Source organism: Carassius carassius, chromosome 29, assembly GCF_963082965.1.
Source record: "Carassius carassius chromosome 29, fCarCar2.1, whole genome shotgun sequence".
NCBI classification, from domain to species: Eukaryota; Metazoa; Chordata; class Actinopteri; order Cypriniformes; family Cyprinidae; genus Carassius; species Carassius carassius.
In genome coordinates this window covers 7,867,542-7,893,748 of record NC_081783.1, presented here as the reverse complement: position 1 = coordinate 7,893,748, position 26,207 = coordinate 7,867,542, and the positions used below count along the sequence as shown (strand labels likewise).

Below are 26,207 nucleotides of genomic sequence, written 5' to 3'. Positions count from 1 at the left end.
CAAACACCTTTGAACTCTGCAACATTCAATTGCTTATCATTTATTCAATCACTATATACATTCATTTATTTGTGTGTGTGTGTGTGTGTGTGTGTGTGTGTGTGAGAGAGAGAGAGAGAGAGAGAGAGAGAGAGAGAGAGAAAGAAGAAAGAAATACATCAATATAAACAATGTGTGTGCTATATTGAGGAATGAGGAGCCTGGTGTATGTCAATTACATCTCAAGCTGCACGACCGATAAATAAAATTTAAAAATGCACGTAAAAAAGGGAACTTTTTTAAAACTCATTTTTTTTGTTAAAACCTTTTGTGTATATTCAACAACTAACCTACCTGATGATGGCGCCCTTTCATTACTTTAATATTGTAGTAAATTATTGTAGCCTTTAGGCTTCTTTAAAGTTCGAGGCTTTCTAAATAGCGATTTTTGTAGACAATTTACACAAAAGTATTATTTTATAGATTATATAAAATGTTCTTTTTTTCTCGTTAACCAACCAAATTGTTAGTTTGTTTTTTTTTAGATATTCCCAGACCAATTTCTATGTGAAATGTAGCAGGTGACATAATCTGCGAAACGCAAGCTTCTCTTATAAAACGTAGCGAATATATGTAGAATTGTTGCGAAATTAGCTATGCAGTCCAGCAACTGCATACAAGAACCTGTATGGTTTTAGTTGTTCTTTGGAATTCTATTTAAGTTCTAAATGACTTAAATTTTTGTAAACTGAATCACGACTGCAAACTGATTGGAAGGAGGCTTTTAAACAGTTATAAACCGCGATTTGTGCCTAGACATGACTTCACTTGAACGTTTAAAGCGTGTAACATGCATTCAGGGACAACCTCTGAATCTATTTTTGAACAGGTTTCTTCTGAAACGAACTGCTCGAAAGAACCGAATCGCAATGATTCACTCTTCCAATCCTGACCAACTCGAACAGCGAGCGGTTCTGCCTTGCGCATGCGCAGTGCTGTGCTCCGTGCGGCGTTCCGCTGAAGGGATGAGGGCAGCGGATTCATGAACAACAGACCCAGATGCTGATGAGAGAAGCGCGGCTACACGGGGGACGCACGGTGTCAGAGAATGCCACGGCAGGAAAAGAGTTTCCACCCATTGGCTCTGAGGAAACGCATCTTTGTCTCATTGACTAGGTTCATTGTTTTTGACTTGAAGTCATAACTGCAGTTAATGCTGCATATCCTGACGTTACAATGCCAGCGGGGCTGAATGCGCAAGGCAGCGGTATACCAATCTCAGATGCGACGGGTAAGTACAAGGTCAACGGCATTCACTGCGTCCGCAGACCATTACGGTCAAACTGAGGACAAATTACGCTTGTTTTTACATTTAAACTCGATTAGCAACGTTTATTCATTCTAATTATTAGAATATATATCAGCACGAGAGAGAAATAAGTGACTCGTATAAATATAATAAATAAATAAGCGTCCCGTAACCTGCATTCCTACATGTCTCGGATGTCCCCAACGAATGTCGATGTAGCACTGTTTGATTTTGTCAATAAAAAATACACAACCGTAAGTGAAATTTTGTTATCATGCGGTTAAAATAGTTAAAATATGTTTTGTTTGATGATAGAAAACCCATCATATTACATCACCTACATCTTTCTGGGTTGTGGCCGTGCCTTTGCAGTTGTATATATAGACATACAAGAGGTCAAATACGCTGGTTATTTAGCTTTGCTTTGCTTCACCCCAAAACGAATGTGCCTAAAATGTAAGAAGGAGTAACCAAATGCTGCCCAAGGGAAGGGGTGTTGTGTCATGGCTTCTTCATACTCCATTGTTTTTTCCAGGATCATTTAAGAGGAGGAAAAGAAAGTCCATCATAGTAACAGTGATGCTCCTAATCGTCTCCATACTCATCCTGGTCTTTGGTCTGGCCGCTACTACCAGGACACAAAACATCACTGTCGGTGGCTACTATCCAGGAGTCATTGTAAGTATACTACTAATGTTCATAAACTTGGTCTATTAATGGGTTTGTGATGTAAAGTAATGCAGGAAAGGAAATTCCTCATGTTTAATTATTTTCAGCCATAATGGGGACCAGTGGCCATTACCTCATTACCGTAAGGTTGAACTGAGTGAACTCATCCATTTATTATTCAACAGCCACTCTAGGAGAAAACATACAAGCTTTATTATTAACAGTCCAGAACGGTTTGTACAAGTAACAGGTGTTTTTCTAGTATTCTGCAGGGGACTGTTTTGAAATACTATATGGCGGGGACATGGCCAGATTTCATATATAGCTCTCAACTAGGATGTTGACAACACCATAAATTAAGCTATGCTGCTTGTAGAAAGACAAAAGTATTTGTGGGAGACTGTATGTGGGATCTTAATGAAGTGAGGTCATCTACTTTTAAGACTTTTAAATAGGATGATATTTTAGATAGAGTTGCAACTCTCATGACTGAGTTTCACCCTGTGATATTTTCAGCTCGGCTTTGGGTCCTTTCTGGGAATCATTGGTGCTCATTTGATAGAGAATAAGAGGCAGATGGTAAGGAGTCTTTCATTACATTGCTCATATCGAATTCTGTGCTTGTGCATTCCATCATCCAATTTCTAACCAAATACTTGCACAAACACAAACATTTTTAAGATTCAGCTGCTTGTTTTTAGTCATGTCATGATGGCAGAAATGGCTCACAGGTTTGAGCTTGAATAGCAGGGCATGTTGCAAGCCCTGTGGTGAGATGTACCCAGAAATAGCTCACTGTAAGGGGAGCGGGATGGATGTCCAGGCAGGAATGTTCAGAAGCCATTGCAGTGCAGAGGGAATAGGAGGTGCCACAATCCAAATAAAGAATACACTAGGACGGCATGGCTGGCCAGATCATAGACACACAGGGACACACTTACTATTGGGAGAGTGCAGGATACACACTCCATCCTTGTAGTCGAAGTGGTTAGAGCATGTAGACTGGTGTCTGTAAGTCTGAGATTCTAGAAATAAGCAATGTTTAGTTTTTGAACAATGTAAAACAAGGAGCGAAGTGTTATGATGCTTCTACACTATTTCTGGGTCCCTAATCAAATAAGCAGATTTGTAGAATTGAGCATGTCAAATCCTTTTGTACAGATGGTCAGATGTTTTTGTTTCCATGAAGCACAAGATGCTCTTTGGATACTTTTCAAATTATGCTGGAGAACATGATCTTCAGGTTTCACTCAGTTCATGCAGCTTCAGCGCTGCTGTCATTAAAACTAAATGAAGACAAAACAAATATTAAGGCATTCTGATATGTATGATAATTTTTTTAAATCCTTATCTCTCCTTTCACTGATAACATAAGTTGTATACATTAAATATAAGTATTATACATGGTAATTTTATTAATAATATACATATATTTGAATATACTAAATCATATAAAATATATTTAAAGCATTATTACATATTTAAATATGATATACACCACTATTCAAAAGTTTGGGGTCAGTAAGATGTATTTGAAATACGTATATTATGCTCACCAAGCATGCATTTTTTGACCAAAAATACAGTAATATTGTGAACTATTATTACAATTTTCAGCATCATTACTCCAGTCTTTACTGTCACATGAGCTTTCAAAAATAATTCTAATATGATGATTTGCTGCTTATTATTATATTTTAAATAGTGCTTTGTGCTGTTTAAAGTTGCAAAACTGTATATAATTTTTATCCCGAATCCTTTTGTAAATGTCTTTACTTTTTTTTTTCTTTTTTTAGCAATTTAATGCATCTTTGCTGAATAACAGTATATTAATGTCTTTCAAAAAATATATTTAGCCCCAAACTTTTGAGTAGTAGGATATTAATATATTTTATTATTTATAACAAAAATATTAATATACATAAGATATCATTATGTTTTTAATTAGAAAAACGCCAAATAGAAGCATTTCCATTGATCTCAAACTTTTTTCTAGAAAAGAATGAACTGTTTTAAGACATGCATTAATTTAGATTAGATACAGCATATCAAAAATAAGACAAAACTGTATTATTTATTAATCAGATTTGGGCAGTTAAATGTTTTCCATATTCTCGATTTTACAATGCCACAAGACAGAATGGAGTGACTGGTATCTAAATGACTGGTTGTGAAAAGGCATGGAAATCAGCGAAGTTAAGTGGCAATAAGGCAGAATCCATTCAGTCCAAATTATCTCCATATCCCATAATAGACACATCTACAAGATCTTAGACAAACCACTTCAATCTGATTCTGTAAGTAATCGTACATAGTAACAGTGCCCAGGTGTGAATGCACGTGCATTGAGCCTCAGATGAATAAGCTGACACTGCAGTTCTCTTACAGCTGGTGGCCTCCATTGTCTTCATCAGCTTTGGTGTGGTGGCGGCCTTCTGTTGTGCTATAGTGGATGGCGTTTTTGCTGCAAGACATATAGTAAGTGCTTCCACACCATGTTTCTGTTCTTCAGAAAATTGTCACAGTTAAATCTCTGTAATTGCATACTGCTGTTGTTGTTTCAAAGGACCTCAGACCTCTATATGCTGGCCGATGTGAATATTACTCCAGCGGGAACGCGTTTGATATAGATGTGAGTCGTCAGACTGAGAGAAGTGCTCTTGCCAAATTCCAAGCGTCTGAATTTAAGGGGTTGGTTATTAGTATATTCAATTCCCATTTAGAAAGCACATCTGTCTTTCAGGTTTACTGTCAAACCGCATCTCGCATCTCCTGTAACCTGCGTGTGAAGAGCAACACCTGCTACTGCTGTGAACTTTACAACTGTGGCAAGTATGTGTGTGTGTGCGAGTCCCATTTGGATACATCCCTCTGCAAACCGGCAATCTGAAAAAAGAAATAAAAAAATAATAATAAAAAAAATTAAAAACCAATTACAACAATGCTATCTACGTTTTACCTTGGTTTTGGTTTATATTTGCTTGTATGGTGTCTGCTTCTATCCCTGAAATTCAGCTCTGTTCGAGAGAACATTTGTGTTTATTTATGTTTCAGAGAGCATCCTCTTATGGGACTTCAGAATAAAGAGGTTTTGAAAAAATTTAGGAAATCATCCATGATTTGGAAGTAGGTCTTTCCACTTTTAGCCCCTCAATGACATTGACAGCCCATTATTTGTTGTTGTTAAAATCTTGAGTGTGGCCACATACAGTCGCTGTACTTAATGTACAGTGTGTTCTCTGGTTCCTGTTTCATAGGTGAGGAGAGACAGCGTTAATTTAGATTAAAAGTAAAGGGTCTTTAATGACAGTGAGCTTAAATATAGAGACTGGATATATTTATCCATTTCATGCTCTTCTTAAGAGTGATGTGCACTGGTATGCAGATTGTTTTGTTCTTTTCTTTTGCGTGAATTGCTGTTCTGTCATGCTTCACCTCTTTTGTTGCTCAGCCTGTCACCTATATGTGTTGTATTTTTTTTTATGAGCCTCTCACGGTAATACATTTCTGTCCTCGCCATCTCAGTCGAGTGGAACTGCGAGGAGGGTACCACGAGTACACAGAGGTGCGGAGCTGCCAGGACGTTGTGCATCTTTACCACCTGCTGTGGTCTGCTACTCTCCTCAACACTGTTGCTCTGTTTCTGGGCATCATTACCGCCGCAGTGCTGGGGGGATTCAAGGACATGGTGAGATTTAAATACAGTACAGCCTATATAGGTGCATTTTTTAGGATTTCTGAGATCCAGTGACATTCATCCTTCTCTTTATAAAGATGCCTACAGCAGCACCAGATTCCTGTGAGCCAGAACCTCTCCCTATTCCTCCGCCCCCAGAAACTCCTGGACCCACAGCATCCAACAACTCTTTTTACAACACTGACCCTTGCTTACCTCCATACACTGCCTATGACCTTCAGGTAATCGCATTCACTTTGAGCTGTCAGCCCACTTTGTGTTGCATGCTTCAGTGGGCATTTATAAGACACTCTAGCAAATCCTATAGACTTTTTCTACAATGCTTGTTGGATGAGATGAAAATGCTATACATATATAATAAAATAAAATATAATACATATACGTGTTATTTAATAATATATGAAATGTACATACAGAATTGTTATTATTACTACACTATAATATAGTAATATAATGTTTATATTGTATATTTCTATTTATTTTTAAATGATGCCTGTCAGTTAACATGAACTTAATGCAATCAAGTTGTTTTTAAAAATGTATTCAAATATACAAAAAGCACAAAAAGATCATCCCTTGGTATAAAACATGCAATATTTAATTTATTGAGAGCAGTGTTATTTGACCATCACTGATATCCTTTTATAGTTTTTGTTAATATTTTGAATTTGTCTATATATAATAAAAATATAATATAATAAGAAAAAAGCACATAAAGATCATTATTATGCCTGTCAATTTATGTAAAGTTTGAGCAAACCATTATTTAAAAAAATGTATTCATACAATAAGCACAATAAGATCATCCCCTAGTACAAAAAAATTAAATATTTAATTTATCAAGAACGGTTACTTCACTATCATTGATATCCTTTTAGAATATTTATTTAAAAAAAATAATTATATTTTATTTTTTTATATTTTCTATTTTTAAAGCACTAATATTGTGTTTTTTAAATATGTATATAATATTTATTTTTTAGTTTTAGTTTATTTTCTTTTGTTTATTTTAGTAGCTAAAACTAAAGGAAAATGACTAATGTTGCCTTGTAAGTTTAATAAGTAAAAAAAAAAAAAATCAAATTTTTTTATTTTTAGTTAACATCTCATTATTTTTTCAGGTTTTAGTTTTAGTTAACAATAGTAATCCTGATTTAGAGCTTTAGAGCTTATACTTGTTTTGAAGGTGTATGATATGTGTGCTAATGTGATTTTACAGGGTGCCAGCATGTTTCCTGACTCTTCAGTCCTGTCTGATGACTCGCAGTCTGGAGCCAGTCATATGTGGCCAAATATGATCCCGCCTCGTTATTCTCCTCCTCATTATCAACCTGATGAGAAGCCCCCACCATATAGCCCCTAAGGGACCAGTCTAAGGAAGACATTTTCCTGCCATAGAGAACTGGCATTGGGCATTTTTGGATATTGGAGTACCCATCATTGAACAATAATTGTTCTGGATGAACGACTTTCAGAGGAGGAGGTTCACCTGTGCAGCGGGTTAAGTAAAGAGAGACTACAGCATTAACCACGCTCATTCATCACCATTCAGCATATGAAATATGCCACATTAAACCTTGAAAGGATTCGCTTAAGTCAAACCCGGTGTGTCAAATATTCAAATGATGTAGCCTCGAACCAAGAGGACTATACCTAATAACAACTAGCCTGAATATGAGATCAAGACTGTTCACAGATAAGCCTTAAAATGTGTTTTCACTTCCAGTAGGCTCCACCTGGCTCGCCTCTTCTTCCCGTTATAGGTAACGTCTATGGGTCGCCTACTTGAGTTTCCTTTGCGTAACTCCATAATATGAACATTTCACTTCCAAAGTGGCATAAAGTTTTTCGCATCGCCTCTGCTCTCTCGGCACGAGGATGAGTCTCTTATCTTATCTAGCAATTAATTTGCACTTTACTGTCTTCAGTATTGACTGTATTCACACAGTTCTAGATAAATACTCGAGTTATTTTTAACTGTTTCAGGCAGCTAGATTGCAAAGAATTGTACATATATTTAGGCTGAATCTTATTTTTGTCCTCAGTGCTTCATTAGTATCCAAGATCCAACCTGTAATATGTGGTGTTTCTTCTGCTTTATATCAAGCACACAGTAATGTCACAAATTCGAATAACCTTTTGTGGAAAAAATATCCTTTGCTTTATTCATGCAAAGTAATAAGCTCTTACATAGTGGTATGAAGAATGAGAGGGCTTTCAAAACTTGTATATTTTTTCACATTCGTCCGCTGTTCTGTGTTGCCGACAGGACTTACCGATCTAAAAAAAGGAGGCTTAGCTTTATAAATAACCATCATATTAACCTACAATGTTCACTATGTAATAATTAGAATTTCCCTCCACAGTGCAAATATACCAGTGTGTGCAATGTTGTATATGTTGTACATATACAGAACGATCAAACTGCCTTCTCGTAACACAACAGAATCGAGTCTTAAGACTAAGTGTTCTCCTTTTTGTCTGTTTGTGTGTTCACTGTGAATGTCATGTCTATACACTGTACTTCATGTGCTTGATTTATATACAGAACACTGTCCTTTACTGCTGTGAGTAGAGATATTACTTCAAATTCAATGATTTTATCACTTCCTATTTGACATTTGGGGGCAGTCACATTCTATAAAGAAAACTTGTAAAGTGGATCTTTGTCTCGTTTGTTCATTTTTGACCACATTCATGTCACATGAAAGCATTATGTTTACATTTGATGTTAAATATTTTAAATAAAAAGACTGATAGTTCAGCTTAGTATTGAATATGAGTTGTATAGCTGGAATAAACATTTTGCTTCATTATCACACTGCATTTCCAAACATGTCCATTGGCACTTGACCATTGAATCCATTTTATCCCTCATCCACTTATATTTATGAATCAGTGCATTATAATATGTACATCGGCAAGATCCACTCTAAAACAGAGCCAGGAATGTTTATATTGACTGGTGGTTATCATACTGAAAAATACTAATCACTTTCATCATGCTGCTGTAAATAAAAGAAATACATGTGCACTTTCTTCAAAGTTTTATTTCATTCTATATCACACTAAGACCTGATAATAAATAGGTTCCAAAAGGGAAGAAAGTGTTAAAATGAAGGTCTTCAGTACTATCATGTACATGGTTATGGTGTTAAAGCACTAGTTCTTACTGAAGGAATCTCGTTGTATTCACAGATTCTTCTCTCAGTCCACAAAGCTAAAATAACTGCTAAAACTATGCTGAAAAAATAATATTTTTAAAATGACATGTACGAAATATTCAACCGTAAAGTAGAGGTCCTCTCTATTACCAACATGACCCTTTGAATACCCTGAACAATTCAGTATCTTGTTTCTCTAGACATGAGTGGAGGAGGGATGAATATCTCTCTTCAGGTCTTGATTACTGTCTGGGGAAATATATCAGGATATATGGCCAGCATATAAATAAACAACCTCAAAACAATAATTACTGGACAGAGGACATTACAAATTTCAAATATTTACTCCATCCTTCTTAAAAACTGCTGACAATCAAAAATGATAAATACAAATATTCAAACTGTTTCTTACCGCAGGACCGAAAACTGCCCTTAACACTGAACTATCTAGTGCCAAACGATCATTAATAACTACCATAAGAAGCTGACTGACAAATGAAACTTTGAAAACGAAAGGCATGATTTTGGACTTTTGGAAATGCAATTACACATCAAAATTACATAAATGTAAAAACTGTAACAAACTGTTCTTGATCCCTACTAATTACATACGACATGGAATGGAATAAAAATGGGAAAAGAAAATATTAAAAGTCAACTCTACACAGATCTAATGTAGCTGTACATAAAATATGTTTTGTCTACTTAGTCATATTATGTGACGAAGCATTATTACGATTCAATAATGGATTGTGAAACTAAACTGTAAACCCACACTAAGTAATACATTGTCTAAATATACATTAAAGCACCTTTAAACAACTTTCATGAGTTGATGGATGCTGAAGTTGAGTTTTCATTCAAATGGTCCAAAGAAGCACGACCACTCGCCTCTCAAATTAAAAGCACATACAGAGGAACAAGGCACCTGAGCCAGAGCTGTGCACAAGCATGCTCAGTAAGTCTCTGGTATAACAAACTCAAATTCATTCCTGGTTTCTGCATTTATTTGGTCGATAGACCGTGGAGGTGGAGCCACCGGCCTGTTTTGTGCTTCGGATTCTACAAAGATGTCGTCCCAGGTCAGTGCTTTGTTTTGGCTAGCTGGAAGTGGCTGGTTGGTAAAGTGCTCTTTGTCGGGGTTTACATGTTGGATAGTCCCATCTTCACCGATCACCGGAATCCCTCCCGGCTCTTCAGACACGAAAGAATATGGTTTGAACTGCAATGTTTTACAAGGCAGCAGCCGATACAAGTTGTTGCACGAGTCGTCTTTCTCTTTCCTTCCCGACGGGTCTTGGTTGTGCATTTGCTTGCAGTGGGTGGACAAAATCTGATAATTGAGAAAGGTTTCATTGCACAGTAAACACTGGTACCGTCTTTCGCCCGTGTGACTGATTTCATGTTTGGTTCTGTACTCGGCCAGGGCAAAAACCTTGCTGCAGTAATGGCACGGATACTTCCGTTCCCATGAGTGAGTGTTAAAGTGCCGCCTGAGGCTCGTCAGGCACACATAGGGACGCTTGCACACGATGCAGACGTAAAAGGTCTTTCCATCCATGATAAGTTCATAGTGATCCTCCTGATCCAGCTTTGATTTTTTCTTTCCTTGAGGCGAGTGATCACTCACACTGGGAACACCATGTGGGGTTTGAGATTTCCTACCAGGAGCCGATCCCTCTACAGGATCCTCTTTTTCTGGAACAATGTCATAGGTGTTTTCACCGATGTTAGCGTACACTTTACAACCCGGCGACAGCGAATCGATTTCCGAAGCTTTGTCTAAAGTTATCGTCTTTTTCTCCAACACCACCGGGACTATGTTCATTGCTGGTACTGGTCCATTATTGGTGCTATATGTCGGCCTTACATCCGACAGTCTAATTTTTCCAGGATGATCAGGCGAGTGCTGTAGAAGAACCTTTTTCTTTTGGACTCCGAGCACTTCGTTGTTGTCTAGAGGCAGCGAGGTGCTGTGAGCATCTGAAGGAAGGCTGTTCACACCAGCTGGGGTGGTGGGCTCGCTGTTTGAGCTGGTTCTTACAGGTGAAGTGAGATCACTGCTACTGGATTCTGGATTTGAGAGGATCACAACATCGGGCAGGGCCTCAAAGTTATTTTGGAGCGATGTATTTCTTTCAGAAGATAGCTCTTTTCTCTTTTGGGCTGTTGAATCATTAGAGGCGATTTCTTCCTTGTTTGTCATTTTTAGTTTTTTAGCTTCTGGCCCTCCTTCTTTATCATTAACGTTTGATATCTTGGTCTTTTGAGCTTGAGGGGCCTCTGTTTTTGAGACAAAAAGAACATCATCGCTGTCCGAGTCCACTTCCTTTTCTGTGTTAGGGTACGCCATGTTGAACTCTTCAGCAGACAGTGAGAATGTCTCAGTAATGATCGGCATATTCTCGCCTCCGGTGTCATTCTTCTCAGAGGAATGGATGCAGTTGTTCTCACTTTCTTTGGAAAGGCCCGGTAATCCTTTGACTTGTGCAAGCGGCGTTCCTAAACTGGCTATGAATGTCACTCCCAAAGTCTGACCAGCGCTGATGAGATCCTCGAGTCTGTCTGAGCGAACTCTGTAGATTTTAGATGTGTATATGTAATTCAAGATCACATCGAATATGTCTGCCTTGATGAAGTTCAGCTCTATAACTTGTCCAGCAACTGCGAAAAGTTGACGGAAATAGGTACTCGAGGCAGACAGCACACATTTGTGTGCCTTAAACTTGCGGTCTTGCACGATTATGGTGACATCACAGAATAAACCGCTGTGTCGCTCATCATTGATGGACTTTAACAGTAATGCTGGGTACTGAGTGTCTGCTGCAGATATTAGCTTTAGTTTCGACATGCCTGTGGATAAAAGGGTAAAATATGGTTTAATGTTCTTTAACAGTTTGAACAGATAAGTATTAAGAACAAATCTAATAGAAAACGGGTTAAAATGTTATTTAAAACAAAACAAAACAAAAAATCATATAGAAGGCTTTCTACATTTTACTTTTAGTTATGAATGAAATGTACACATACACATTTAAGATTTCTATGAATAACAAATCATATTTTTGCGTCATATTTTTCTCTCAAGTCGATCTAAACATTACTTAAAAGTTGAATACAAAGTAATTTATAAATTCAAAGCAACCAAATGTGGACATCGCAGGAACGCTAACGTTAGCTAGCTAATTGTACAGCAACAAAAGACAAGCATATAACATTAGACAAATGCGTCTTTAAAAGTGACACAGAAAAACGAATGCCTTTGACTAGTTTGATGTGCTATTCCGGTGAGGCCACAGCTTTTTAATGTTAGCACTCATGACCGCTAGGACCCCGGAGTGCTGCGGTCAGAGTGAAAACAAAAACAAACGGCTAAATTCAACTCTCCTTCCTGGTTTGGCGGCAGCGCGCGGCCTATCTGACTCTATGATGCACAGCAACGCGTATGGGGTTGAAGAAGATGAATTAAAGTTTTAATCTCCCACATTCTCGAAAATGAATTACCAAAAGTATATACCTGCAGAGCGACCCGTTAAAATCCACGATTCCCTTTGCTGAGGAACAATAATGACAGCGATAACGTGAGTCGGTTGCCGTGGACAACACAACGGAGCTCGAGTTCCTTGTCTGAGATGAACGAGTCTGGCGCTCGTGCCTCCGCCAGCCTACAGGAGTCACGCACAACAGTCTGCCTCGACAGACGTGTGATGAATGTCAATGAGACAGGAAGAATTTTTCTTAAACTTTACTTGTATTTGTACACATATGAATAGGTGTATAGTGGTAAACAAAATGCATAATGCAATAATACAGATAATTATTTTAAGTAGCCAACAAATTGGGGCAAATGACATACATTTGAAAAGCATTAGAAGTTTTACATTGTTGTTTCAGGCGTATTTTGTCCTCATAAAGTTTTTTTTTTAAATCAGTTGTATGTAGAGTGTTTGTACAGTTGTATGTAGAGTTTTGAGTGTGTAGAAAAGTGCTATCTAAAATAAATTATCATTATTATTATTAATATTTAGAGGAGGAAAACAGAAAATTACAAAGTGATTTATTGGAATGACAAGACTTGTCATAGACATGTTGTAGACTGTATAAAAATTTATTACAGTGTTATTAGTCTCATATAGAAATCTCAGTATAATATGTCACAAGTCCAAATTACCAAAATGTGTATTCTCTCTAGCAGAGTTTCAAACATTTTTGTGAATCCTGTATTCAAACACAATTATACATTAAATATACACAGTGCTGGGTAGATTACTTGAAAACTGTAATCTGTTACTGATTCCAAATGACATGACAAATATTAGGTTTGTAATGTAATCCATTACATTATACATTTTAGGTAATATAATTTATATAAAAAATACTACTTTTTGAATATCATATTGATTTAACTAGGATAATCTCGTACTGATTAAAAAATTTTGAAGAAAAAGAAAATATATTATATTTCGTGTTATGAATATTATTATTAAAAATGTCAAATTAAAATAACAACAAACAAAATAAATTTATTTAAAAAATTACATTGCATTATGTAAATACGAAATAACATGAATTTGTGCATTTGAATGTGTTTGAAAGACATAAGCCTTCCAAAGACACAGAAATATGGTTAAATAACCCACTGAGTGTTAATGCAAATAAAAATAAATGTGTTTATCTGTAGTTGATGCAATGTTGAAATGTTGAGAAAAAACTTTTTAAAATTAAAATAATTTTGGTAAATCCAGTGGTCAAATGCTGTGTGGCCTCTTAATATTCTGTGTAATCAAAGCCACCTGATCAGTGACTGGTCTTTGTGTGAATGTCCACAAAACTGAAAGACTTTCTGAATTGATATAAGTGGTATGGAATATTTTAGAAAGGAACAAAAGAAGAAAAAGAGGAATTAATAAATAAATAAGTAAATAAATTGCTATTGTGTGATTATGTAATCCTGTAATCAATAGAAAAGTTACTAGTATTTTAAAATGTAATTTAATCTAATTAAAAGGACTTAATTTTAATTAGGCTACTTAATCTGATTACATGTAATCAGTTACTATCCAGCACTGAATGTACATTAGATATACATACTAATGGGGCAAACTGTCATGTGCAAAAAAAGAAACAATAAATAAATGCAATTTTGTTATTTGAACTAAAACTTTTATAACACCTAGCAATGTTTTCATCCTGTCATATAGCATATTAAGTAACCCAGACATGCTTATCATACTGTAACATAAGAGGAGTCGTGACAACAAATTGGGAATCCAGGTGCAAGCTTTAATTCAGAGAACGTAGTAGAAACAGGCAGGATCAACACATCAGCAAACAACAACAGCAGAGACAAGACAAAAGAGTAATCCAGATAAACAGGCAATGGCCAGGGTAGGCAGCAAAGTATCAAAAACAAGGAAATAGTCCAAGATCAAAACATGGAAACAAGGAAGGCAAGACAATAGGAGGCTAAACATTCAATCACCAGCAAAGTCAGAGAGTGTGTGTGTGTGTGTGCTACTTTTAAAGTCCTTCCAATGTGAGACAGCTATGAACTGATGATGAGATCTTATGAAAGACAAGTAATTGCAATTGATGACGTGTCCAGGCAAAGGATTATGGTAAATGGAGTACGGGGGGAGTGGAACAGTCTGTGTAGTGGGAGAGTCTATGTGGTGGATAATGTCCTCTGGTGGTGAACAAACGGAAGTTTATAGACCGGATTTATGACTTTATACTTACAATAACAAATTATTAAATTTGTATTTTTTTTTATTTTGAATTAAAAAAAGTGTGTGATAAAAAAAAACAATTTAACTGTACTTGTGCAGTGACAATAGCTTAAATTGAGTTGATAGTCTGAAACATTCTGTGTACAGTAATGTATTCATCATATACTCTGTGCTCGATCTTGTAATAGCTCAGATGAACACTCCTGTAGAACAGGACATGAAGAACAGCAGCTCTGATTCAAGTTCACAGGGTAAATTATTCTTTACCATCTCACTTACACAGTGCTTTATCACTAAAGCCTGTTAACCAAATATGAAGCAGAAGTTGTTGAATAAATAATCTGGTATCTTGTCTACAGAGAAAAAGAAGAAGAAATCAAAGAAGAGGAAGAACAGGAAGCACTCGGAAGACAGCAAATCAGAAAGTGATTCTGAAGGTTTGACATTTATTTTTGTTCGATTGGCATTTATTTTTGATCCAAAACACACACTACTTTACGGAGCCCCTCTGGTCCCACTTTGTCAAAAAAAAAAATATATATATATATATAACTAACTCGTGGCCTCAAGATACTAACTCGTGGCCTCAAGATAAGTTAACTCGTGTTTCAAAATCAAAATTAAGCCCAATTACTATTAAATAAAACCTCAGTTAACTGGGGAAAGCAATCGTGAACGTAATACAGTAAACTATGAAAACAAATCATTTACATGTATATTCACACCACAGTGAAACAGTATAAACATATAAACAAAAAAGACAACAGCAAGCCAATTCATAATTTAAAGATAACATTTTAATAGACAACTGGACAAAATGTACATTTCAATTGTTGCTTGATGGATCTTCATTTGATGTTTTCAAGTCCCTGTGAGATAAACAAAGAATATTAAATTGCCGGGTTTTGCAAGCATATTGTCAGTACTGGTACAAATTTATAAAAGCTTATGCAAGTTTTACCTTGGCATGGTAGTGTGCACCAGTTCCAGACACTCTCCTGTCTCTCTCCATCAAATACCAGTGATAGGGAACCCGTACAATCCTCTTTTCCTGAATGCAAGAAGTATTAACTCTTATAATAAATGCTGTAGACCAGTGCTTCCCAAACCTGTCCTGGAGGATCACGTTTTGTATGTCTCCCTGATCAAACACACCCAATTTAGTTCTTGCAGTCTCTATTAAGAAGCTTATGAGTGGAATCAGGTGTGTTAGATAAGGGACACTTACAAAAGGAACAGGGCCTCCAGGACAGGTTTTGGAAGCACTGCTGTAGACTTACTACACGAGAGCAAACACAAACACAAACATCAGACAAATGTCAAGCTGAAACAAATGTTTATATATATTGAAAGATTCAAAAAAGTACATGCTCAACGATAAAGAGTGAAAAAACATTGCTCATCATCATCGTAGCTCACCTTGCCACCGTTTGTGAACTTCTGGATTTGAGCAGTTGCGATGCCAGGGATCATCAGACAAACTGTCATAATGGCGAAACCGGGCAATATCTCATACCACATGATTGTGATGAAATATGTTTGTACAAACACACAGAGAAATTATTGCAGAGGACGAGATTTATTTTGTTCTTCAGAGAATCTCGCAAAAATGACGTCTACATGGGCCAAAATGTCTGCCCCTTTGACGGTCACAAAACAACTTCCGAGATGTGTATAATCCACTTCCGCCTCTGAAAACCTCCGCTGTAATACTGTAGCGCCGCTTTGTGTCTCTTAGCGTAAGTCTTATACTACTAAAACTACTAAAGTATTAATAGACTTTTGACCACTTTGTTAATAAGGTCATGTGCAGCATAAAAACACATTTAAATCATTTTTGAATGTTATCGCCAAATGTTAAAAATAGTTAAGGGAGGCGCACAGCAATGTCTAGCCTGTCCGCTCTTCATGGAAGAGCAGTAAAAAGAGACAAGTATTACATTTATAGGAAGTGTTACATTTTGTTATGTAATATTGTGGGAGATATGCTGCTAGTGTCATTAATAGTAACTTAATAGCATCGAAATAGAGTTTTCTTCCTAGTATGAGTCCATTTGACAACGACAAAGTCGAAGAGTGGACGCGCCACGCTTTATCGAGAGACTCTTTGCGCCATGATCTGTAGCCAATCAGAGACGTCTGCTGGTGTTACGAAGAACCAACTTCGGAAAGTTTAGCAGTGAAGAGAGAGATAGCAGACTCGACTGATAACAACAAGAAACATACGAAGATATCGCTCCAAAAGTTGGCAAATGAAGGAGGACAAGGAAAACACGCGTCCCAGAGAAAAGAAAGTGGAAATAAAATGTGATGAAATTGAGAAACCAGAGAAGCTAAATAAAGAGAAGAAGGAGGCTATGACAAAGGTAGTTAGTTAGCAGGCTAGCTGGCTACAGAGTATAAACAGCGCAGCTAGTCGCTTTCATTTAAAATACTATGAAATATTGTTTGCAGCTGTGTTTTTACTAACATGTTTAAATATTACTCTGTTTGATTTAAACGTTGCAGCTGAATATCACCTGGACATGCCTGATACTTACAGACTGGTTAGCAAACCCCACTGTCAAAGTTTTGACAGTTAGCACAATAAAAGAGAGGAATCTTCTAGAAACTTTGACACATGCAGCCACAAACAATAATGTATAGTGTTTTGAATGTCAAATAATATTTTTAGACATTGTTATATTATTATACACAGCAATCACAGTTAAACATAGACTTTACTTTGTGTATATATAGCACGTGCATGTATGTTTACAACTCTTCCACTTAAACAGTAATACCAGTAATTCAAGTAATTCCAGTATTGATTTTTGTTCTTTTTATATATTTTCTATACATCTTTTAGATTGTGATTCGACGTCTCCCTCCAAGTCTAACTAAAGAAGACTTAGTGGAACAACTGCAGCCTCTTCCAGAGCTGGATTACCTGGAGTTTTTCTCTAGCGATACTAGGTTTGTAGATGCGGTCTTATAAAAAAAATAAAAAAAAACATAGGACTGGAACACAATGAAAGGTATTTAATGGCTGATCAAGATGTTTGTTTATTTGCAGTCTTTTCCCTCATCTGTTTGCCAGAGCCTATCTGAATTTCAAAAATCAAGATGACATAGTTCTCTTCAGAGACCGGTTTGATGGCTATGTCTTCATTGATAATCGAGGTTTGGTTTTTGCGTGTCACTAACATTTCCAGGGTGCAGTGTTTAATTGCTAATCAGTGGTTTTAATTTTGCAAAGTCATGCCTTAAATGTCAAAGTGTCTTCAGACTGAGATTATTTGTGTGCTGGTAAATTTCTGCTGTGCTTTTCTAACAGTGAGAAATGTTATATCTTCTTTTTTTTTTACCACATTATAGGTCAAGAATATCCGGCAATTGTTGAGTTTGCACCATTCCAGAAAATTGCTAAGAAAAGGAGCAAAAAGAATGATGCAAAAAGTGGAACGATTGAAGATGGTGAAATATATTTATCTGTTTTGTTACATTTTATTTTTACCACAGCAAACAAATAGTTAATCATTTGTTTACCTGTCTTATTAGATGTTGATTACAAAAATTTTTTGGAGTTCTACAATGGTGACGAGGAAAAATTTCCTTCCAACCCTGAGACTTTAATTGAGGAAATAGAGGCCAAGACTAAGGAACTCAGTTGTGAGTTTCAGCACAAAACCTCTAAACAAAACAATTTTAAATAAATAGTCTTTGCTCTTCGTTTTACATAATCATCTGAAATGTTCTTTCCCCAGCTAAAAAAACAACACCTCTCTTGGACTTCCTTAAGAATAAACAGGTAAAGTGAGGGTGCAATAGTCACTGATTTCATTGCTTTCTTCATTATCTTGACACCCAATTCATATTGTTTCCACATATAATATGCCATACTGTACGTGTAGTGTATTCATGGTCTCTCATCCTGTTCTCCCCAGAGGATAAGAGAAGAGAAGAAAGAAGAGAGGAGACGGAGAGAACTAGAACGAAAACGCCTGCGAGATGAAGAACGGCGCAAGTGGAGAGAGGAGGACAGAAGAAAAAGAAAAGATGCTGAGAAGTATAAAAAAGGAGAAAAGGCATCTGATAAGGATAAGGACCAACCTAAAGATGAACTGCCAAAAATCAAGGTACATAAATTTCTAAATATTATTGACTACCTAGATTCATTACAAAAAATTTCATACAACAACATTTTTTTTATGTTTTTTGAAATAAATCTTATATGCTCACCAAGGCTGCATTTATTTGATCAAAAATACAAAACAGTAATTTTGTTAAGTATATTTATAGATTAAAATATGTTTTCTATTTTAATATATTTTAAAATGTAATTTATTCCTGTGATGGCAAGTCATTACTCCAGTATTCATTGTCATATGATTCTTCGGAAATCATTCTAATATTCTAATATTTTAGCTGATTTCTTATTATTGTAAATGTTGAAAACAGTTGTGCTGCTTGATATTTTTGTGAAAACCTTGATACATTTTTTGGGATTCTATCACTAATGGAAGGTTTAAAAACACAACAGCATTTGAGATTGCAAACGTTTGTAACCTTATAAATGTCCTTACTGGCACTTTTGATCAATTAAATGCGTCCATGTCTAAAAACAGTTTAAATTTTTTTCTTACTGATCCCCACTTTTGAAAGATAATATAAACTTTTTTTGTCTTTCAGCTATTGAAAAAAACAGAGAAAGGGGATGACGGGGATATTGAGAAGCCAAAGGACAAGCCCAAGAAACAAGAGCGAGAGAAACAGAAGGAAGATCGAATTCCTGTAGGAGGAGACTCAAAGAAGCGTCAGAATGGTGAACACAGAGAAGAGAATGGGGGAAAGTAAGTTGGTTGCACTCGACATCCCCAGCCTTACTAAAAACATTACATATCTCATTACATATCGTGGTGTCAATATGCTTTGGTATTCAGGTCAGAGGATAGTGGGCATAAAAATTACAGAGACCGTGATGGAGATCGAGAGCGAGACCGGGACAGAGAGAGAGAGCGAAGACAGAAAGAAAAAGAACGATTCAGAAGGCAGGATGAAGAACGGAGGAAAAGAGAACGTCAGGATGGAGAAAACACCTACAGAAAGAGAGATGATGAGGGGAAGAAAGACAAGGAGCGTGTTTGGGAGAAAAGAAGAAATGAAAACACCAGAGAGTCTTCCGTTAATGCTCACCCTGAAAAGCCAACAAGGGACAACAGAAAAGAAGACAGTGCCAGAAAAGACCGTCTGAGAAACAAGGTACACTACCAGTCACAGGTTTGAAATAAATACGTGTTTTTTTTTTTTTTTTATGTTTTTGAAAGGCTCACCAGGGCTGCATATATTTTATCAAATATACCATTAAAAGAGTAATATTGTGAAATACTATTACAAGTTAAACTAGTGCTGTCAAACGATTAATCGCATCCCAAATAAGTTTTTGTTTGCATAATATATGTGTGTGTGCTGTGTACTGTATATATAAAGACACACACATGCAACACATTTTTTGGAAATATTTACATGTATTTACATGTATATATTTATATTAATATAAAATATATCATATATACGGTATGTTGTATAGAAATGTAAAAATTTTCTTAAATATATACATGCATGTCTGTGTATTTATATATGCATAATAATAAATATACACAGTATACATGTTATGTAAACAAAAACTTTTATTTTGGGTTTGATTAATCGTTTGACCGCACTAATGTAAATGTTCTTTCTTATTCTAATGTATTTTATAATGTAATTTATTCCTGTGATGGCAAAGCCGCACTTTCAGTAGTCTTAATTCCTGTCTTCAGTGTTGCATGACCCTTCAGAAATCATTCTAATATGCTGATTTGCTGCTCAAAATAATACATAATATAAATAAATATTTTTTTAATACAATGCTGAAAACTGTGCTGCTTAATATTGTTTTGTGGAAACTGTGATAAACTATCTTTCAAAACTTGAAATAGATGCTCTTCTTTTGATTGTTCTATTCATCAAAGAATCCTGATTGTTTCCACAAAAACCTTATTAATAATAGGAACAACTGAGCACCAGTAATAATTGATACTAGAGCACCAAATCAGTATATTAGAATGCTTACTGAAGAATCATGTGACACTGAAGACTGGAGTATTATTAGTATTAAAAAATGTATTTAGATAGAAAACTATAATTCACAATATTACTACTTTTAGTATGTTTTTGATCCAAAACTGCAGCCCGAGCATATGCGGATGAGCAGAAGTGACTTCTTATAACAACATTCAAAAAGTTGTACGTGTATAATTTGTGATTCAAATATTGCTTGTAACTTTTACATTTCTGTCATAGGATCGGCCTGCAATTCAGCTGTACCAGCCCGGGGTGAGGAGCCGTAACCGGGGTGGAGGAGGACCAGGAGGAGATGGACCGGCAGCAGAGAAGAGACCTGAGCGCGAGTCCAAGAACACTCAAGAGAAAGCTGCTGAGTGAGGAAACAGCTCTGTGCTGGCATGACATGATGTCTCCAGAGAGGAGGGGCTCTGTTCTGATCAGGACAAACACCTCAAAAACATCAAAAGAAATCCCCCCACTGTTAAAAAAAAAAACTCAATGACATGAGAGCACATACCTGTTGCCCTCCAGTGCCTGAAGGAGCCCCCAAAAGTTCCTGTTCATGAGCAAGGCAAGTCCTAACCGACGGTTAGATTTGAGAAACGGGGCTTAATCACGAGAGAAGCCAAAGCAATTGGACCATGATATCTCAAAGTGACCTTACTTTTGGTACACAGCCAAATGTGTTTTACTTCACATGCTTTTCTGTCTCATAGTTTATGAAAGGTCTGATCCAACTTGCTCACGATTTCTCAATGTTCTGTTTTAGAAAGATCTTTGGCGCCTTACCCAAAACCTACTATCACTTCAGACAATCAGTAGTAAATTTGAGCATGGATGTAGCCTGCAGCTATTTTAAAAAGCCTGCTGATCTACTATGTTTCTGTTCTGATTATGGATTGGTCAAGTGGAAAAAGAGCCATGCTTTATAAAGCTGATGCCTTTATCACTTTCAGTTCTTTTCTGCAAGTTGACTAAATTATATGCAAAAACAGATGTGACCTTTTATAGTTTTGGAATTGAAGCATATCCTACCAACTTCTGGTTAGCTTGGTTTGGAAACTGTGCTGTCGTCCAAGTGTATGTTCCATTGTATCTAATCCTTAACTCAAAACACAGCTTGTTTTTCTTTCATAGTTGCAGCTTTGTCAAAATGTGAAGAGAAATCCAAATAACAATAAATGAACAACCTATATGTTACTTGGAGTATTTCGTTTTCTTTGTCATTTACATTTCTTTGGTAAAAAAATTTAATTGTTTTCATTCCATGAAATGGGTGTCCTTCATGGGTGCTTTTTATTGAAAAATTAGATTTTTTTTAAAGGAAATTTCTTGAGATTTCAAGATGTTTTATAGTTTTTGTGATTTATAGTGTTTGCGAAATTGCAATTGCGTCACCTTTTCACAATTTTTAAATCTAAGTTTAAATGTAGCTAAGATTTTAAAGTTGATAGTATTATGGTTTTAAGTTAATTTAGCCATTTAAAGCCTTGTGCGTGGTTTTCATCATTTTATGAGAGAGATCATAATGCTGATATTGCTGAATACTTACATAAGTAAAAAAAATGGCTGTTAGCAATACAAAAAAATAATAATAATAAAAAAGAATTTTTCTTCTGACATTATCCCACTTTTCTTAATGTATGCAATTTATTGTACATTATTTGAATAAAAAGGGGACTTAGGAGGGGTTATTTAAGATATTAAATATGGTTGACGCACTAACTGGGACAATGTTATAAAAAATTCATAAAGCAAATTATTTCCAGTAGCTTGTGATCCGTGGAGCCGCTGGGTGTCGCTGTGACGTGAAGGAGCGGCCCAGTTCGTGACTCGGATATACAATGCTTGCTCTTCCCATGGTTCCTTCTCTTCGGCTAACGCCATAGCGGTGAACGGATAGCGTTTTGGGAAATGGTAAGTGGAAATCTTAAAACATCCGTAAAGAGGTAGTTGTTCTCTTGTAAATCTCTTAACTTTTGTATATCAGTCTAAGTTCCTAGGGCGTGGGATTTAGTATTTGATAGATTGGTGTTCAGGAAGTAATAAGATCATTGTCCTTCTTTCCCCGTTGAAGTAACGCTGGATTATAAACTGCTTCACATTTCTATTTCAGGCGTCGCATAAGACTTTCAGAATCAAACGCTTCCTCGCTAAGAAGCAGAAGCAGAACAGGCCGATCCCACAGTGGATTAGGATGAAAACCGGCAACAAGATCAGGTTTGTTGACACTGAACGCTGCTGAACTATACCCGCACTTAACATTAGCTGAGTGCTAGTAGTCCTTGATTCTGGTTCTGTAGTTTATAGTAACTTAGCCAACAAAAGCAGGACGCAATTACAGTGCTCAATCTTGTGGGAGTACTGTCATTATCCTGCTGAGAGCATCCTTCTACTCTGGAGTCATGAATACTGTCATGTCCCATATGACATGCGAGTGCTCTGTTGTGGAGACATATTTCTGTGGATTATAATTTCTCTCTTTTTTTAATTAATTTTTTTATTTACACTGAGGAAGTGCATTGCTGCTGTAACTTTAACAGTGCATTAAAGTGATATACCTGGAGTTTATTCCCCTGCGTTTTGTTGAGACATTATACTGACATTTACTTGATGGGATATTTTGTTTCATTGTAAACCCTCTTATTAATGATTTTCTCAGCTGCTCTATTGGTAACTTAGTTAATGAGTCATGCAGTGTACTACAAAAGCCTAGAGTGTGGTGTAATTGATTTCATTGTCTGTTTGCCTTTGTGATGCCTTATCTTGGCAAACCTCTTTACAGGTACAACTCCAAGAGGAGACACTGGAGAAGGACCAAGCTGGGCTTGTAAACACACGATTTATATTTCAGCTTCCCCCTCCGTCTGTTCCCTGCCAGGACCACCAACTAGTCCTGAGCTGGAGAGAAGCCATGTTATCTGGAACAGTAGTCTCTCTTTTGTACAGAGTCTGGTTATGTTCTTGCTGAACAATAAAAGATTTGTCATCGAACCAGAAGTATTCGTATCCTCCTCTTTTGTGAAAATGTCAAATGTCAAAGTTGACATTTTCCAGTGGCTGGATTTGCAACGTTTGTGGGGCACCAAAAAAAACAGATTTGCTACTAAACTATTTTTACTGGCTTCCATTGAGCTTTAAAGCTTTTTATACTCTCTGAGAAAAGCCCTTTTATTTGTGGTTGAATTTTTATATATATGTGTGTGTGTATATATATATATATATATGGGTTTCTGTGGGTCTAAAAAGATAAATTCTCCGACAGATAAAGCCCTTAAAAAGGTTTATTTCAAGCAAAAAGTCTTAAATTCATAAGGTCACTCAAGTGTGACTGCAAAAAAAAACAAATAAATTATCAACTGCTATTACTGTTTTCAACTATTTAATCATCCAATCACTTGACCTGAATATTTAACTAGGTGTATTGGGATTAATTTAACAAGTGAATCTATTACCAAGAGCAAATGTCAATGGGATATGAAAAATTGTTTTCCAAATTAAATTTTTTTGTTGTTTTAATCAAACTCGCTTAATTTATTAACTTTTTGTATAGTAAATCATGTTTTCATATTCTAATGGTTGAGAGCAAATAATTTAAACCTTATTTATTAGTAAAAATAATTAAAATAGTAAGTTGTGTGTGTGTGTGTATACATATTTAAACAAAAAAAACTGTTAAGTTCCATGGAGATTGATTAATTAAGGTTCATCATAATACCCAGCCCTGTTATAAAGTTAAGCAATTCCCACATTATTAAATATACAAGTTTTATTACTCATGAAGGAGCAAATTTCAAGTAATTACCTGAAGACATAATTTTGGTAAAGTCTCAGATCTTTTCAAGCAGACCAATATTGTATAACAGCCTCTTAAATGAGAATCGCTGCCGTGTGACTCCTGAACTGTCCACCTCAACCCTACTCTCTTGAGCATGTTCCTCAGCTGGCTGTGCTTGACTCGCACTGTAATTCACATTCAAGTACCCTACAGAGTGTTCATCATCCCAAGCCCCCAGAAGATCCTTCATTTCTCTTGGTGCGTTGTCTTTGAGATACTGCCATGCTCTTTTCCCGCTGTAGTCCATGACATCTATATCAGCACTGAATGCACCAACCAAAGCCTTCACGACCGTGTACTGGTTATGCATGGCAGCCACATGAAGAGGTGTCAGACCTCCACTGCCTCTCAAGTTCACATTCACTGAGAGCCCCTCTTTTTCTGCATGACTGAGAAGCTGAATCAGTGTCTCATCCTTTCCATTTTTGGCCAACCAGTGGAGAGCCGTAAAACCACTGATAAAGTCTTTTCTGCTCAATAAACTGGGGTCTTCAGAGAGAAATTCCAGCATAATGTCATAATTTCCATCCACAACTGAAAGCATCCAGGCGTGCTCCATAGGATCCAAAGCGCAGAGCGCACTGCTGTTCAAAGTGTCTCCGTACGGAGCTCCCTCCAACTCTGACGGCTCGTCTTTGGATGATAAAATGTATGACAATCCAGATTTATTATTCAAAAACAACTCTTTCAAATACTTCTTTCGCATAGCGGGTGTGAGGGAGCCCTTCTCGGACGCGTCCACTGACAGTCTGCGGCAGGCGCTGCTGCCCGATTCCTCCAGCTGTTTCTGAAATCTGGATCTGCGCAAGGAGGCGCTAACCGCAGGAGAAACGGGTCGAGTCCCATGTCTTGACAATCGCCCCTCAAGATTTGAGCGGGGCTCTCTTGTTAGCCTGTTTTTAAGTGAAAATGCATTACTTAAATTGTTGCCTGAAGCTTCACAGTCTGAGTCCTTTGGTTCTTCTGAGGGCAGTGCCGCTTCTTCCACAGGGTCATTAAAATGTTCCTCAGAGCTGATGGGCCCCTCATACATCCCGTCGGATCCCTGGGAAGTGATTTACTTAGATAAGATCCAAATTAAAAAGGCTTACATAACCAGAGAAAACCGTCCTCTCTAGGCTATGAAATGTTCAAATCTGGGTGGGGAGAAATGAATATAAATAAATATCTTAATAAATCTTAATAAAAAGATAAATAAACTAGGCTATATATATATATAATATATATATATATATATATATATATATATATATATATATATATATATATATATATATAGGCCTATTTTTAAGAGTTAAACAATATGTAAGCAGCATGACTCATTTAGTTGTCTCCCTGGGGAAAGAAACGCGCTTCTTCCTCATTCGTGTTCCTCTTTTTACATTTGCTTTCAAAACAAAACATTCCCACAAATTAGGCTACTTTTTACATTAGTTATCACAATTTATTTTTTTAATCTTTTACTCTATAAGCCAAGTAGTTTTGCCTTTTACGTTTAGTTAGCATACGTCTGATTAATGTCTGACAGGTACAAATTACACCGAGCGTTATTTTCATGTTCTCGAAAAGTTTTATTGATGGAAGTGAATGAATACCTGCTCTCAGGTAAACCATCCGGATCACCTGTTGTCCTCACAGCTCTTCAAAGTAGACTCCCTCGTCCCTAATCCAAGATGTCTAGTCTCAACCAAATGATTTCCTGCGGGTTATAGACCTCCAAAAACCATTGAATGCT

General features: G+C 36.4%; 6 protein-coding genes and 1 non-coding gene across 9 annotated transcripts; 4 read left to right on the top strand and 3 right to left on the bottom strand.

Annotated features, from left to right (window-relative positions):
* The first annotated feature begins 971 nt into the window (after positions 1–971).
* Positions 972–8,315, top strand: LOC132109551 (transmembrane protein 255A-like). 3 transcript variants are annotated; one of them, XM_059515723.1, is made up of 10 exons: positions 974–1,270; positions 1,824–1,966; positions 2,474–2,536; positions 4,346–4,435; positions 4,524–4,589; positions 4,701–4,789; positions 5,012–5,083; positions 5,483–5,645; positions 5,732–5,875; positions 6,874–8,315. In XM_059515723.1, the coding sequence occupies exons 1-10, from the start codon at positions 1,216–1,218 to the stop codon at positions 7,015–7,017; spliced, it is 1,029 nt and encodes a 342-aa protein (XP_059371706.1). In that variant the 5' UTR covers positions 974–1,215; the 3' UTR covers positions 7,018–8,315. The 3 variants fall into 3 exon arrangements, with proteins under 3 accessions (XP_059371708.1, XP_059371706.1, XP_059371709.1); XM_059515725.1 differs by lacking the exon at positions 2,474–2,536 and having other exon boundaries at positions 972–1,270; XM_059515726.1 differs by lacking the exon at positions 5,012–5,083 and having other exon boundaries at positions 975–1,270.
* Positions 8,316–8,684: 369 nt separating this feature from the next.
* On the bottom strand, positions 8,685–12,498 carry LOC132109550 (transcriptional regulator Kaiso-like). The gene is made up of 2 exons (XM_059515722.1): positions 12,336–12,498; positions 8,685–11,671 (listed from the first exon to the last, which is right to left on the bottom strand). The coding sequence occupies exon 2, from the start codon at positions 11,667–11,669 to the stop codon at positions 9,774–9,776; it is 1,896 nt and encodes a 631-aa protein (XP_059371705.1). The 5' UTR covers positions 11,670–11,671; positions 12,336–12,498; the 3' UTR covers positions 8,685–9,773.
* Positions 12,499–15,326: 2,828 nt separating this feature from the next.
* On the bottom strand, positions 15,327–16,219 carry LOC132109549 (NADH dehydrogenase [ubiquinone] 1 alpha subcomplex subunit 1-like). Its single transcript, XM_059515721.1, has 3 exons — positions 15,967–16,219; positions 15,509–15,598; positions 15,327–15,416 (listed from the first exon to the last, which is right to left on the bottom strand). The coding sequence occupies exons 1-3, from the start codon at positions 16,066–16,068 to the stop codon at positions 15,396–15,398; spliced, it is 213 nt and encodes a 70-aa protein (XP_059371704.1). The 5' UTR covers positions 16,069–16,219; the 3' UTR covers positions 15,327–15,395.
* Positions 16,220–16,756: 537 nt separating this feature from the next.
* LOC132109547 (regulator of nonsense transcripts 3B-like) lies at positions 16,757–21,834 on the top strand. The gene is made up of 10 exons (XM_059515720.1): positions 16,757–16,913; positions 17,396–17,502; positions 17,603–17,709; positions 17,905–18,003; positions 18,088–18,198; positions 18,294–18,337; positions 18,474–18,665; positions 19,219–19,379; positions 19,470–19,788; positions 20,872–21,834. Exons 1-10 carry the CDS (start codon positions 16,800–16,802, stop codon positions 21,010–21,012), a joined length of 1,395 nt encoding a protein of 464 aa, XP_059371703.1. The 5' UTR covers positions 16,757–16,799; the 3' UTR covers positions 21,013–21,834.
* A 584-nt stretch (positions 21,835–22,418) lies between these two features.
* Positions 22,419–23,634, top strand: LOC132110096 (large ribosomal subunit protein eL39). The gene is made up of 3 exons (XM_059516688.1): positions 22,419–22,551; positions 22,751–22,854; positions 23,420–23,634. The coding sequence occupies exons 1-3, from the start codon at positions 22,549–22,551 to the stop codon at positions 23,466–23,468; spliced, it is 156 nt and encodes a 51-aa protein (XP_059372671.1). The 5' UTR covers positions 22,419–22,548; the 3' UTR covers positions 23,469–23,634.
* On the top strand, positions 22,959–23,093 carry LOC132110257 (small nucleolar RNA SNORA69). Its single transcript, XR_009424632.1, has one exon. It is a non-coding gene; the product is annotated as a small nucleolar RNA SNORA69 (small nucleolar RNA).
* Positions 23,635–24,351: 717 nt separating the features above from the next.
* On the bottom strand, positions 24,352–25,605 carry LOC132110095 (ankyrin repeat domain-containing protein SOWAHD-like). The gene has a single exon (XM_059516686.1). The coding sequence runs from the start codon at positions 25,503–25,505 to the stop codon at positions 24,465–24,467; it is 1,041 nt and encodes a 346-aa protein (XP_059372669.1). The 5' UTR covers positions 25,506–25,605; the 3' UTR covers positions 24,352–24,464.
* Positions 25,606–26,207: the final 602 nt, after the last annotated feature.

What these genes read in the sequence shown, in the direction of transcription:
- LOC132109551 (XM_059515723.1), top strand. Translation starts at nt 1,216, where the DNA reads ATGCCAGCGGGGCTGAATGCGCAAGGCAGCGGTATACCAATCTCAGAT. An exon ending in GGAACGCGTTTGATATAGAT is followed by an intron (nt 4,590 to 4,700) that starts GTGAGTCGTCAG and finishes TCTGTCTTTCAG; the next exon opens with GTTTACTGTCAAACCGCATC. An exon ending in ACACTGCCTATGACCTTCAG is followed by an intron (nt 5,876 to 6,873) that starts GTAATCGCATTC and finishes GTGATTTTACAG; the next exon opens with GGTGCCAGCATGTTTCCTGA.
- LOC132110096 (XM_059516688.1), top strand. An exon ending in AAAACCGGCAACAAGATCAG is followed by an intron (nt 22,855 to 23,419) that starts GTTTGTTGACAC and finishes ACCTCTTTACAG; the next exon opens with GTACAACTCCAAGAGGAGAC.
- LOC132109550 (XM_059515722.1), bottom strand. Translation starts at nt 11,669, where the DNA reads ATGTCGAAACTAAAGCTAATATCTGCAGCAGACACTCAGTACCCAGCA.
- LOC132110095 (XM_059516686.1), bottom strand. Translation starts at nt 25,505, where the DNA reads ATGTATGAGGGGCCCATCAGCTCTGAGGAACATTTTAATGACCCTGTG.
- LOC132109549 (XM_059515721.1), bottom strand. Translation starts at nt 16,068, where the DNA reads ATGTGGTATGAGATATTGCCCGGTTTCGCCATTATGACAGTTTGTCTG. An exon ending in AGTTCACAAACGGTGGCAAG is followed by an intron (nt 15,599 to 15,966) that starts GTGAGCTACGAT and finishes TCTTGCATTCAG; the next exon opens with GAAAAGAGGATTGTACGGGT. An exon ending in GTGCACACTACCATGCCAAG is followed by an intron (nt 15,417 to 15,508) that starts GTAAAACTTGCA and finishes TTTATCTCACAG; the next exon opens with GGACTTGAAAACATCAAATG.
- LOC132109547 (XM_059515720.1), top strand. Translation starts at nt 16,800, where the DNA reads ATGAAGGAGGACAAGGAAAACACGCGTCCCAGAGAAAAGAAAGTGGAA. An exon ending in TGTCTTCATTGATAATCGAG is followed by an intron (nt 17,710 to 17,904) that starts GTTTGGTTTTTG and finishes ACCACATTATAG; the next exon opens with GTCAAGAATATCCGGCAATT. An exon ending in ATGAACTGCCAAAAATCAAG is followed by an intron (nt 18,666 to 19,218) that starts GTACATAAATTT and finishes TTTGTCTTTCAG; the next exon opens with CTATTGAAAAAAACAGAGAA.